Source organism: Cotesia typhae, unplaced genomic scaffold, assembly GCF_013202065.1.
Source record: "Cotesia typhae breed Kobodo isofemale line unplaced genomic scaffold, CoteBio_Ctyphae contig_22, whole genome shotgun sequence".
Classification (NCBI taxonomy): Eukaryota; Metazoa; Arthropoda; class Insecta; order Hymenoptera; family Braconidae; genus Cotesia; species Cotesia typhae.
In genome coordinates this window covers 6,668,381-6,680,582 of record NW_027423728.1, presented here as the reverse complement: position 1 = coordinate 6,680,582, position 12,202 = coordinate 6,668,381, and the positions used below count along the sequence as shown (strand labels likewise).

Below are 12,202 nucleotides of genomic sequence, written 5' to 3'. Positions count from 1 at the left end.
TGTGGAAGCCAAAAAGTATTATAAGATGCATTTATATATACTCTGGTGGAAAGTTTGGCTCGTTGGCAGCCTCGTGTGTTAGAGTGAAATATTTAGTAACGTTTTACCTGGTTTTATCCTTAACAGTGGACGTGTAACGATCGTTTAATATATTTTTTATTTAAAAATAAATTACAAAAAAATAAACAATACTTGTTGAAGTAAAAATAGTAAAAGTTAAAAGACTGAACTAAGAAGATAGAAAGATGGGTGAAGATTTTAATGGTGGTAAGTTGATAAAAACAATATAAAATTGGCGTTGCGACGCCGCATATTCGGCCATTCACTGCAATGGAGTCTATAATTTAATTTAATATAATTTATAAATTTATTGAGGAAATTGTCAATTATTTTCGCGTTGATTAAATTTTTTCTCTAAATATATAATTATACTTTAGCATTTTTGTAATTTTCAACGTTCACACTAATTGATTTAGTTTAATGATGTTCATAATTGTAATTAGTTAATTAAAATTCGTTTACAGACAGAGATCGTCAGGATCGCGATAAAGACAGATCACGTGAACGAGAACGCGATCGTGATCGCGAGAGGAGGCACAAATCAAGGAGCCGTGATCGCAGAAAGCGGTCCAGGTCACGTTCCAAGGACCGCAGAGACAGAAAGCGTAGCAATTCGCCGAAAAAAAATCGCAATTCTCGCAGAAGAAAACCTTCGCTTTACTGGGATGTACCATCACCTGGTTTTGAACACATCACACCTCTTCAGGTACATTAAATTTATTTTTAAATATTTAAAAATTTATAATTCCATAGCTAAAAATTTAATTATTTAAATTAGTACAAGGCGATGCAGGCAGCTGGACAGATACCTGCTAATCTCGTAGCAGACACACCACAAGCAGCTGTACCCGTTGTTGGAAGCACAATAACCCGACAAGCAAGACGTCTCTACGTTGGTAACATTCCTTTCGGTGTTACTGAAGAAGAAATGATGGAGTTTTTCAACCAACAAATGCACCTCTCTGGTTTGGCCCAAGCTGCTGGTAATCCAGTATTAGCTTGTCAAATTAATTTAGATAAGAATTTTGCTTTCCTTGAGGTAAAATCCCTTTTTAATTTGTTTACTTTTAGGGGCACAACCAGTGTGACAGCCTAAAAAATTTTCCGTGGATAAAACGTAAAATAAAATTCGTAAAAAAAATTTTAATATATTATTTTTGAAGGTATAACCTGTCGAAATATAAAAAAAAAAATCGAATTTTTAAAAATTTCACACTGGTTGTATCCCTTAATTTATCATCACAATTTATCATAATAATTGTTTAATTTAAAATTTTAGTTCCGCTCAATCGATGAAACCACTCAAGCAATGGCTTTTGACGGGATTAATTTCAAAGGACAGAGTTTAAAAATAAGGCGACCACATGATTACCAACCAATGCCAGGAATGACTGATAATCCTAGCATGAACGTACCAGGTACGGTTCCGGGTATGTGTTACACATACGTTTGTTTTATTATTATTCTTAATATTATAATTATTCGATAGAAATAATTATAATATAAATACTAACAGATTTGTATGAGGGTTGTTTATTAATAATTTTTCATTAGAGTTGTTAATGTTTTCAGATTCCCCGCACAAGATATTCATCGGTGGCTTACCCAACTACTTGAACGAGGAGCAGGTATGCAAGGCAATATATTTTTTATCACTCCCATTTAATCCCATCCAATTATTCAGACTCACTGTCCGTTTTTATTTATTTACGCGGATTATAATTCAATCCGCCTAATTATATCAGGACACTCAAAATTACAATCCAGGAAGTCTGATAAATTTTTTTTATTTTATTTTATTTTATTTTTTTTTTTAATTAAAATAGTAAACGTCAAAAGGTATGTATGGTCACAGTCTCCTTCCGCATTGAATAGGGCATGCGGTGTTTCAAAGATTAGGATTCAAACAGAGTTTTTTCGCATGCTCGAGCGTTTATCGGATCGTTAGCTCAGGTTACAAGTTATTAGAATATATTTATAAAATTGACGATCGTTAGAGACGTTACAGGCTTTTAGGTGGCAGAGAGCAGTATCGTGGTCTTTTTTCTTTCTCTCTTATTTTCTTTTGCAGCCTTTTTAGGCGCAGATTGGAGTAAGCAGTCCTTTCATCCCGACATCCCCGACACCCGGATATTTTTTTATCTAAAACACAGTTCAATTAAAAAAAAAAAAATTCAAGTTTAGGTTTTACGGGAGAAAGACACGAGTTTTTTTTTTTTTTTTTTTTTTTTTTTTATTTATTTAATTTCAGGGTTACAGCAACTTGTACTTTTTTTTTAGGTCAGAAAATAATTAAATTCACTCAAATAAATTACTACGATGAAAATACGTTAAATTTTTTTCCTTGCAGCTATTTATTTTCAGGCTTGACTACAGAAAAAAAAAAAAAAAAAAAAAAAAAAAAAAAAGTTTAAAATTTCTATTAAAAAAAAAAATTTTCAGGAAATACCGCGTTTTTTCAGATTTTCAGACAATCCAAGTCCGAGGAAAAGTAAATTTTATCTAAATGAATTTTGTTTAAAGTGTCTAAAAAAAAAAAAGAAAGAAAATAAAAATAAAAATAAAAGTGAAAAAAAAAAAAAGATGTGGACTGATATCAGTGCCCTTTCTCCCTTATTTTTCTTAGCTTAGGGTCGCGCCGATCAAAAGCATTCGCTTACTTCTACCACTACTACTACTACTACCACTACTACCGAACATGACAAATTACCACACTACTGCTCGGAGAGAATGGCTAAGCCCGGCTTTTCGAGGCAAGTACCTGTCCACAATCTCTAATCTCTCTTTTCTTTTTCTCTCTCTCTCTCTCTCTCTCTCTCTCTCGATCACATCAATTAAATAATTATCAAGCTTTTAATATCATTCTAGTATTTTTATTGTAAGCGAAAAAAAAAAAAAAATTCAAAAATCCTGATAGCTACAACAAAATAGAATGAATCGTTTAATACAAAAAGAGAGAAGGATAAAAGTCCGTTGCTTATACCGTGATTGCAATTTCATTTAATCGATTACATATTAATTATATTAAAAAATCCATTAGTGTCCTGATGGTAATTGTTAAATAATTTATTAAACTAATTTACCGGATATTAAATTATTTTAAATTGACACGTTGTAGGCAACGTGCTGTTATTCTTGTTAGAAATCGCTTATAGAAAATGATTGTAAAAATTAAATACCTTGAGAGAGAAGTAAAGATACGGTGATTACAGTGTCGGTAAGTATTTGGTAAATAAAGAAGAAATTAAAAGATGAGACTTGTAATCAAGAACGGATGATTGTGAAGGGATTGTTTTAAATAATGAATAATTATAATTTCCAATTAGTCAATCGTTAGGTGGAAACCCGATAGAATTATTAATGGGATTTTTATATACAGGTGAAGGAACTGCTGATGAGTTTTGGTCAACTGAGGGCATTCAACCTGGTGAAAGATTCGGCGACGGGATTGTCCAAAGGCTACGCGTTCTGCGAGTACGTTGATGTGTCTATGACGGACCAGGCTATTGCTGGACTTAATGGAATGCAGTTGGGAGACAAAAAATTGATCGTCCAACGGGCTAGTGTCGGCGCTAAGAACCCGATGATTGGAACTCAGGCACCTGTTCAGATTCAAGTACCTGGTTTATCCATGGTGGGAACTAGTGGACCTCCTACGGAAGTAAGTTTTATTTATTATTTAATTTTTTTTTTTAAATAATCATTGAATTTTTTTATTTTTAATTTAATCTTTAAAAATTCATTGATTTTATTCATTAAAATTACCAAAAAAAAATAAATATATTAAAGAATTTTGTTAGATTTCGTAATAATAATTATTATAAATAAGAAATTATAATTTTTTTTTTTTTTTTTTTTTTTTTTTTTTTTTAAAAGGTATTATGTCTACTGAATATGGTAACACCAGAAGAATTAATGGAGGAAGAAGAATATGAAGATATCCTTGAAGATATTAAAGAAGAGTGTACTAAATATGGTGTTGTAAGATCAGTCGAAATACCAAGACCTATTGAAGGTGTTGATGTTCCTGGATGTGGAAAGGTAAATTTATTATTTATAATTTTATTTATATTGATAATCAATACTGAATTGAATATTAAATCAATGTAATTTTATCATGACAGGTATTCGTGGAATTCAACAGTGTTATTGATTGCCAAAAAGCTCAACAAACATTGACCGGACGTAAATTTAACAATCGCGTTGTTGTAACGTCCTACTTTGATCCCGATAAGTATCATCGACGTGAATTTTAAACTTATCAAGATATAAATGACAACAGTATATTGTATATTGATACAATATATTTATATTTATATATACAATATATATATATATATATATATATATATATATATATATATATATATATATATATATATATATATATATATATATATACTATATACAGTATATACAGTATATTGATACAATAATAATAATAATAATAATAATAATAATAATAATAATAATAATAATAATAAATAAATAAATAAATAATCTAAAATATTTAGATGTAATTGTAAAGTATAAGTGATTTATTTCGTTACAGTGATTGTCTAAAATATCATCAGACCTTTTTCAAGATTTACTTTGTCGGTCATGCGATATTAATTTAATTATTAATTATACATCATCTTGAATAGCGGGATGGTAAGAATTTGTTGTTCCATCGTCAGAACTGTCGACAACTATTTTTTTAAGCGTCACATAGAGTCCACCGCCTGCGGCTAACATCGCTAAGCCACTTAAGATGACAATTGACCACGCTGGTATAGCAAGTCCACCTTTAAAATTTTAATTACTTATAAATTAAATATTTAACACTTTTAAATAAATTATTTAGAGTTCTTACGGTAATATTGACGCGTAATAGTTTTTCTTCCACGTAAAATTTTACGACGAGCCTCGACTTGGTTTATAAAACAGCCTAGTATCACTAAAAAATTTTTTTTAATTTATTTAACGAAAATTAATTGAGTTTAAATATTAATAATAATTTACTTACAGAATCCGATGACTAGGTAGACTAATAAATTTTTTTTAAACATTTTTATTGTGTAAAATTAGTTTTAAGTGAGCTGAGAGGATACTGGTTAGAGAATTATTCAGGAAGATAAGGTTTGATAACAGGTGAACCACGTTATCTTGATGACACATAGAGATAACAACTCTCACTCTTATGGATGCTAGAAATGAAACCGAATACTCTAAATGGGTGAAAAAATAGAATTGCAGTCAACTAGCCAGACTGACAACATTCAGAATTAATAAATTGTTAGAACTTGGAAAGTTAATATAAAATAATTAATTTTACAAATTTTTAAATTCCGAAAAATATAATGTTGAATAGAGAAAAAAAATTTATAATTTACAAAATAATAAAATTAAAAAAATTTTTCTAGAGTTTTGATAATTCGAAATGTTATCGATCTGACTGGTTGACCGCAACCCAAAAAATAAATTAAATAATTTTTTTTTTTTTTTAATCGACAAATTTTTTATTTAACTGAGGAAACGGGATTACAGTCTATTGAAATGAATCAATCCCTATTAAATTATATATATATATATATATATATATATATATATATATATATATATATATATATATATATATATATATATATATATCTTTCTTACATAAAGCTTTAATGGGCGTTGATCTTTATTATTAACTTTCTTAGTTTTCAATTGCACATTTAATTATTTACCAATAATTATTATTAGATATCAATAGAATTGGCAAAATAAAATTACAGCGACAAAATATAGCATAGGTTTAATAAATTTAACACTTTTAAATATAATATAAGTATAAATAGCTGGCACAGAGTGTTTAAAGGCATCCCAAAAATCACATTCCATCAGTCCTCAACAGAAAAAATTTTAACAAAGACATAAGTGATAATTCCTAATTAAATTTATCATTCAATAAGCAGTATGATTCTTTCGTGACATTTTTCTATCTACTCAGCACCTCATTCGCTTATTTTTTAAAGAACATCAAACCCTATATATTAATTGTGCACATAAATTAATTAAAAAAAAAAAAAAAAATACTTTTTTTTAATGAAGAAATAATACTGAATATTTTTATATTAAAATTATTTATTTTAGCGTTTAATTGATTTTATTTTTTAAATTAAGAAAAAATGCAAGCAGTTAAATTTTTTTTATCATAATTTGTGAAATTATTTTATAGAATTTTTAAATTAATAAAAAAAAAATCTTGAATATTAATAAAAAAAAAATATTACACCACCCGTTGACTTTAGACGCAAAATTTTTGCAAATCCTTCATTTTTTAAATATTAATAGCTATTATTTAATTGTTTTTTTTTTTTTTTAATTACTTATCCATTTGTTATCTTAAAACACTTTACAAATATTTTAACGTATACACGTGTAATTAATAAATATAATTCAATACTTTAATAATTACAGTCTAAAGCTATGCACTAAGCACTCTATAAACTCCACAGTATAATTTAATTTTAAATAAAGTATTATTTAAAATTCTTAATATCCCTTCGTTTTATCAATTGGATGGCATGTAATTTAATGACTTCGGTGTATTGACGGTGTTGCAATTATTTCAGTAAATAAATAAATTATATAATAAAAAAAAAATAATATAAATAAATAAATAAATAATAATAAAATCGTAAATATTCCTATAAAGACGTGAATTATTGCATCTTTCGTTTCCTCTTTAGAGTTATTAACATTTTATTTATTATTTTTAAATTATTTAAAATGTTATCACCAAGATTTGCGCCCCCAGGCATCAAACGTATTGCTAAAAGTTATTATTTACTTGTTTTATGTTTCTATAATAATTACCTCTTCGTATAGATTTATATTCCTCAATTTGATAACTAATTATCACTAAAAAGCTTTGAGAATTTTTATTTTATTATCACTCTAAAAACTTTAAGGCTACCAAATTTAATTTTATGCGCAAACTTTTCTACTCAAGTGTGCAATTAGTCTCTCTTATTACAATTAAAGTCAACGGCTCAGCTATTGAGATTTTAAGAAAAAAAAAAAAAAAAAAAAAAAAAAAGAGAGAGAGAGAGTTAACTAATTGTAATATTTATTTAAATTCACCCAATTGTGAACATTAAAAATATTTAATACTTTAGCTCTCTCGTTTAATATTTTATTAAATCATTATTTGCTTATTTATTATTTTTTATTGTTATTTTGGTTAATTATTACCGAATAGCCGCGCAATTTTTGTATTCTAAATAATTGAAATTACCTTGTGGCTAGCTGGAATTTTTATCCGTAATATCTTTTTTCGTTTCACTTATACTAACGTACTCAGTATTTGTGGTTATTATATTATTTATTGTATCTTTGGTCTCGCTGGCGCATTTTGACGAATTTCCACCCGATTTGATATTATTCTCTTGAATATTTCCGGTTGTTACTAATTTAATACTACTGAGTATTCCTTCCTTAATTAAAGCTTGTTTAAATGTTGCTAGAGTTTTTCTTAATGTTATACAAAATCCTTTTGACGCTGGTACTAATGGAAATTCTGGTAGAATTTTATTATCTATAAAAAAAAAAATTAATTAGATTAATTAGTAAAACAATAAAGCTCTCCTCGAGTAATATTACTTGTAAGATTTTTTTTTTTTCATGTTTACAAAATTATTTTGGAGATTTGCTCCAGTAAATTTAATTTAAAAATATTTTTTTTTTGTTTATAAACAACAAAAAAAATTTTTAAACTTGATTGAAATTTTTTTTTTTAAATTATTAAATTTAAATCATTAAATAATTAAAAAAATAAATAAAGAAGATAATAAAAAAAATGTTTAATTATTTAAAAAATAAAATTTACCTATTTGTGCAAAGTCTTTAAAAGTAGTAGGAGTAAGTGGAGACAAAGGATGTTGATTATTATGTTGTTCAGAAATTTCCATCCAAGTATCAAGTCGTTCAAGCAATTTCTCAGCATTCTTTTTAAAATGTTCAATAATCGCATCTTTAAAAACCGACGGTGGGTGTTGAAGTAATTTTGTTTGCGATTGAACAAGTTTGAGTACCACCATTTCATTGTACATACGTGAGTTCTCGCGACCTTGCTGTGAGCCCTTCTGCTTTTCAAAGCCAGCTTCATTGAAGTACGGCTCGGAGACAAGTATCAATCCCTGAATAGATACAATTACTTGAAGAAGTGTCGAAGAGCTGGTCCAGACTTCAGTTCCACGACCAGCCCAAGTGCCCAGTAGGCTAACGCAGACTTTGCCGTCTTCATAGAGATTCGGATTCAGCCGATCGCTGCAGTAAGAGATGTAGTGACAGAGCGGCGGTGCTGTTGGATAATCTGCAGATAATTGAAAGTCAAATAAAAACAAACCGTCCTCGTAGGGAGTTTTTTCCGGACCTCGAAACATGACACTGTATAAATCTATTCGGTCCTCAAAACCTTTGACCCAGATGCCGGGTGGCAAAGAGCTGCGCAACAGCTTCAATTCTTTAGAAACAGTACGGAAAAAATTAGCTGGATCTGTTGGCTGGAACATTGTCAGCTTAAACTTGTGGCTGTCTGGAGCGTTTTCTTCTATCGTGAATCCCTCGCCATCAGAATAAACCGGGGGTGGTATTTCAACATCCGATGATGAACAATCCAGAACAATTGCTTCAACTTTTTTTTCTTTGTCTTTAGTTTCTTCTTTAGCTTTATCTTGTTTCAGCGGTGAGCCATTTTTAGCCGCGTCGGACAGTGACATGCGAGCTAGACCGAATCTCTTGGAGACTTCGGCGTGTGCTAACAACAATTGAGCTTTTATCAATGTACATAATTTAACGCAGACATGAGAATTGGCAATATGACTATTTGAAAATGTCTCGCGAAGTTTTTGTCCGTTCTCATCGATACTTAAATCTCCTGGAGCTGGTGAGCGATCATCGAGAGGAAATTCACCGCTAGATTCACTGGAGCCGGACTCTTTTTTAGAATGTTCTGCTGAAAAAAGTCCGGAGTCTTCAGTCGGGTGAGGATTGTCAGTAGAATTTCCAGCGCAGGCTTCAACAGTGTCGCTTATAATCGTCGCGATTTTCTCCAATGCGCCCGCAGTATTTTCAATATTATCCCCGTCCTCGGACTCCGAGCCACCTGACTGATGAGTAAATAGTCTAGTGACCTGATCAGCCATTCTCTGGGCGACATTGGCACGACCGCGTTCTCTCACGCGCTCCAGCAGCCCCTGAAAATTACTCTCATGGAAAAAAGAAGTTCCCATTAATTTATCCATGTACCGACAGTCTTTATAAACCTCCAACAATTTTCGCATGACTTCAGTAGTCTGCAGAGCTGGATTCTGGGTGAAAATTTCTTCTAATCTTGACATTGCAATCCTAGCTTTTTCAATATGAGCAGCTAGCTTAGGTTTTATATTTTCTGTTTGCTCAGTCCCGTCATTGTCTGCAATGAAACAATCTTCAAGCTCCGTCTCCCAAGAAGCGTCTGAAGAAACTTCATCCCAAAGCTCGCGCTCATCGCTGTCGTACTCTCCTACTTTATACAAGTCCTGCGGCCAGCACATACTCACGTGCCCATCGACCCACCAAACTTTAACAGACCCCTCAGGATAGTTATCTAACACCTGTCCAGCAGTACAACCAGCGTCCTCGCCTTCAAAATTAGCAATTCGAATTACCAAAGTTCCCGGACGGTACTGAAAATCTGGATGGTCTTTCAGATCATAAACCGAAACTTCTCGCTCCTCTAGGAGAATCGGCTGAGGCGATTGACTAGACGTGTAGGTACGGAACCACTTTATCTTGGCTGTCCGCCCTTGATGGTCGACACTCTGGACCACTCCGTACATGCGAGACTCTTCTTTCTGATCGACGACAAAGTCCCCTGGAAAAAATTCCTTGTCATCAAGGTGATGGATCGGATAAAGTTGAGTAGAAGGGATCCCCAATTCGACGGAGCCGTCCTGCCAGACAACGTTGGCTTTGGTATTAGTCGACAGTGTCTCTACAACAATAGTTGATCCAGGAACCAAAGGCGCCGGAGGTATTCTCTTTTTGGCCTTAACTAGCTTTTTTTTCTTCAGTACTTTGGTCATCAGCGCCGGGCCTTTCTTTTTTTTACCCATTGAAGAAAGACTAGAAGCTCCGCTGGACATCGACGCAGTATCACTCTGGCTTCCTGTGTCTTCAGTGTCCCAGTCATCAGAACTCTCAGTATTGTCCCCTTGATTCTGATTAGGAGGCATCAAATTATTCCCATTTTGTACACTCGAGTCTCGTGAATTTTTATTATCTAAATCTTTCTTTAGCTTATCCTCAACTTTGGCTCTTGACTTTCTCGGACTAGGTTTTGGAACTTGAAAGACTTCGCGCTGATGCTTGCGCCACTGCTCGCGAGTTATCACATTCTCAGTCCCTTTGTAGACATAGAAATCTCGATCCCCCACCTGAAGGGTTGAAGGCTCAAAGACATTGAGCAACTTGAGCTTTTTTAAATCCGCCCCCTCGACTAAAAATTTCGGCTGGGCCTGATCCGACCACGCGCCGTCTTTGGAGTACGCGCGACACTGCCAGTGTACGCCGACCCAGTCAGCCTTCACTTCTTGCACTATTATCTTAGTTTTCTTTTGAGGTTTAAATTTACGCTTTGACAGCATCTCCTTGGAACACTGGATCCACTCGGCATCCTCTAAACACTGGATCGGTCCCCAAAGGCATTGTCCCGGATAAAACTCTGACGAATGAGGAAAATCGTTGTCGTGGTCGCGCTTTTCTTCAAAGTGAGCCAATCCTTGAGCATCCATTTCATTTATTACACATTGAGAACCATCTGGAGTCGCTAACCAGAGCTTGAAGTGGACCATTCTGATTCCACCGACCCAGGAATCCATACAGACTGCAATATCCGTACCGAATTCCTAGAATTAAGTTCATTAAAATTATTATTATTAAAATTATGACACTAAAATCAGCTGACACTTTAGAATTTTTTTATTTAAAAAAAAAAATTGTTTTTTTAAAAAAATTTAAAAAAAAGTGATTAAAAAAATTTCACATAATATAAAATATAATCCAGATCATACTAAATTATTTTTGTATTATACTCAGTGTAATCTCAAAAATTGCATTCTTTATTTTTTAGAATTTCTACATGTTAATTTTTTTTTCTATTTTTTTTTTTTTGCCATAATTTATTTGTTAAAAAAATTCTTAAAATTATCAAATATCTGGTAAATTAATTTTACACTAAAATACTTACTTCAAGTGGCGTTAAATTCTCGCTTTTGATGTTGGTCAATACTTGCTTGGTCCCAATTACCTGAACACAAGCTGTGAGCTCAATGTCACGGCAATAACCTCTCTGTGTATCTTTACCTTTGATCATACGTCGCACTACGTCTCCAGGCATCAATGACCTGTCTGCTAGATGAACCTAAACCATCAATAGATAATTAGCGACATAAAATAAAAATGATAAATTATTTATTAAGATTTAACAGCTGACCTTTTTTGAATTAATGAGCTCTTTAACTCCAGAAGGATGCCAGACAACACGTATTTCACCTTTCTTACGTTTAGGACCACCTTCACTGTCCTCACTCTCGTCAGACATATCTTGGTCGTCATTCTCCATGACAATACCGAATTCAACATTGCCTTTTTTGTCAACTCTGTACACTATGTCCTCATGAAAATATTGCGACTCAGTGATGCCATTATTTGTTGCCATTTTTTTGTTATATTTATTTCAAAAAACAGCTTGTGCGGATTACACTTTACGACTTAAATTAATTAAAAAAAAAAAAAAAATTTAATTTAGTACTTGATAATTTTTATTTTATTTTTGTATTTATAGTTTTATTTTAATGGTGTTTAATAATTGTTTTTAAATACCTGAGTATATTATTATTTAATTATTTAGGATTGACAAGACTTTACACTACACTGGAATAATTTTTTTTTTCATCTGCCGACGACGACGACGTCGATGGATGAAATAAAACGAGAGGTTAGTGTTGAATTTCTGCGCAAATGTCAAATTACGAAATACCCGGGAAATTTTGAAATATTAAAAGTAAATTTAATGATCAAAAAATATTAATTTATTTTTAATTAAACATTTTTGAGAATAAAAACTTGA

At 31.6% G+C, this 12,202-nt stretch overlaps 3 protein-coding genes across 7 annotated transcripts; 1 reads left to right on the top strand and 2 right to left on the bottom strand.

Moving 5' to 3' along the window:
* The first annotated feature begins 52 nt into the window (after positions 1–52).
* U2af50 (U2 small nuclear riboprotein auxiliary factor 50) lies at positions 53–4,593 on the top strand. 4 transcript variants are annotated; one of them, XM_074238483.1, is made up of 8 exons: positions 53–267; positions 525–766; positions 839–1,099; positions 1,340–1,478; positions 1,633–1,688; positions 3,440–3,721; positions 3,937–4,101; positions 4,185–4,593. In XM_074238483.1, exons 1-8 carry the CDS (start codon positions 246–248, stop codon positions 4,314–4,316), a joined length of 1,299 nt encoding a protein of 432 aa, XP_074094584.1. In that variant the 5' UTR covers positions 53–245; the 3' UTR covers positions 4,317–4,593. The 4 variants fall into 4 exon arrangements, with proteins under 4 accessions (XP_074094584.1, XP_074094582.1, XP_074094583.1 ...); XM_074238481.1 differs by having other exon boundaries at positions 1,615–1,688; XM_074238482.1 differs by having other exon boundaries at positions 1,340–1,490.
* Positions 4,570–5,228, bottom strand: Hoka (hoka). Its single transcript, XM_074238486.1, has 3 exons — positions 5,069–5,228; positions 4,916–4,999; positions 4,570–4,847 (listed from the first exon to the last, which is right to left on the bottom strand). Exons 1-3 carry the CDS (start codon positions 5,109–5,111, stop codon positions 4,687–4,689), a joined length of 288 nt encoding a protein of 95 aa, XP_074094587.1. The 5' UTR covers positions 5,112–5,228; the 3' UTR covers positions 4,570–4,686.
* LOC141524525 ((E3-independent) E2 ubiquitin-conjugating enzyme UBE2O) lies at positions 5,115–12,064 on the bottom strand. Of its 2 annotated transcripts, XM_074238477.1 has the most exons (6): positions 11,956–12,064; positions 11,567–11,843; positions 11,321–11,494; positions 7,919–10,979; positions 7,328–7,627; positions 5,115–5,249 (listed from the first exon to the last, which is right to left on the bottom strand). In XM_074238477.1, the coding sequence occupies exons 2-5, from the start codon at positions 11,789–11,791 to the stop codon at positions 7,335–7,337; spliced, it is 3,753 nt and encodes a 1,250-aa protein (XP_074094578.1). In that variant the 5' UTR covers positions 11,792–11,843; positions 11,956–12,064; the 3' UTR covers positions 5,115–5,249; positions 7,328–7,334. The 2 variants fall into 2 exon arrangements, with proteins under 2 accessions (XP_074094578.1, XP_074094577.1); XM_074238476.1 differs by lacking the exon at positions 5,115–5,249 and having other exon boundaries at positions 5,828–7,627.
* Positions 12,065–12,202: the final 138 nt, after the last annotated feature.

What these genes read in the sequence shown, in the direction of transcription:
- U2af50 (XM_074238479.1), top strand. Translation starts at nt 246, where the DNA reads ATGGGTGAAGATTTTAATGGTG. An exon ending in GGGTGAAGATTTTAATGGTG is followed by an intron (nt 268 to 524) that starts GTAAGTTGATAA and finishes ATTCGTTTACAG; the next exon opens with ACAGAGATCGTCAGGATCGC. An exon ending in AACACATCACACCTCTTCAG is followed by an intron (nt 767 to 838) that starts GTACATTAAATT and finishes TATTTAAATTAG; the next exon opens with TACAAGGCGATGCAGGCAGC.
- Hoka (XM_074238486.1), bottom strand. Translation starts at nt 5,111, where the DNA reads ATGTTTAAAAAAAATTTATTAGTCTACCTAGTCATCGGATTCT. An exon ending in CTACCTAGTCATCGGATTCT is followed by an intron (nt 5,000 to 5,068) that starts GTAAGTAAATTA and finishes AAAATTTTTTAG; the next exon opens with TGATACTAGGCTGTTTTATA. An exon ending in TATTACGCGTCAATATTACC is followed by an intron (nt 4,848 to 4,915) that starts GTAAGAACTCTA and finishes AAAATTTTAAAG; the next exon opens with GTGGACTTGCTATACCAGCG.
- LOC141524525 (XM_074238477.1), bottom strand. Translation starts at nt 11,791, where the DNA reads ATGGCAACAAATAATGGCATCACTGAGTCGCAATATTTTCATGAGGAC. An exon ending in AGCTCATTAATTCAAAAAAG is followed by an intron (nt 11,495 to 11,566) that starts GTCAGCTGTTAA and finishes TTGATGGTTTAG; the next exon opens with GTTCATCTAGCAGACAGGTC. An exon ending in TAAAGACTTTGCACAAATAG is followed by an intron (nt 7,628 to 7,918) that starts GTAAATTTTATT and finishes TTTTTTTTATAG; the next exon opens with ATAATAAAATTCTACCAGAA.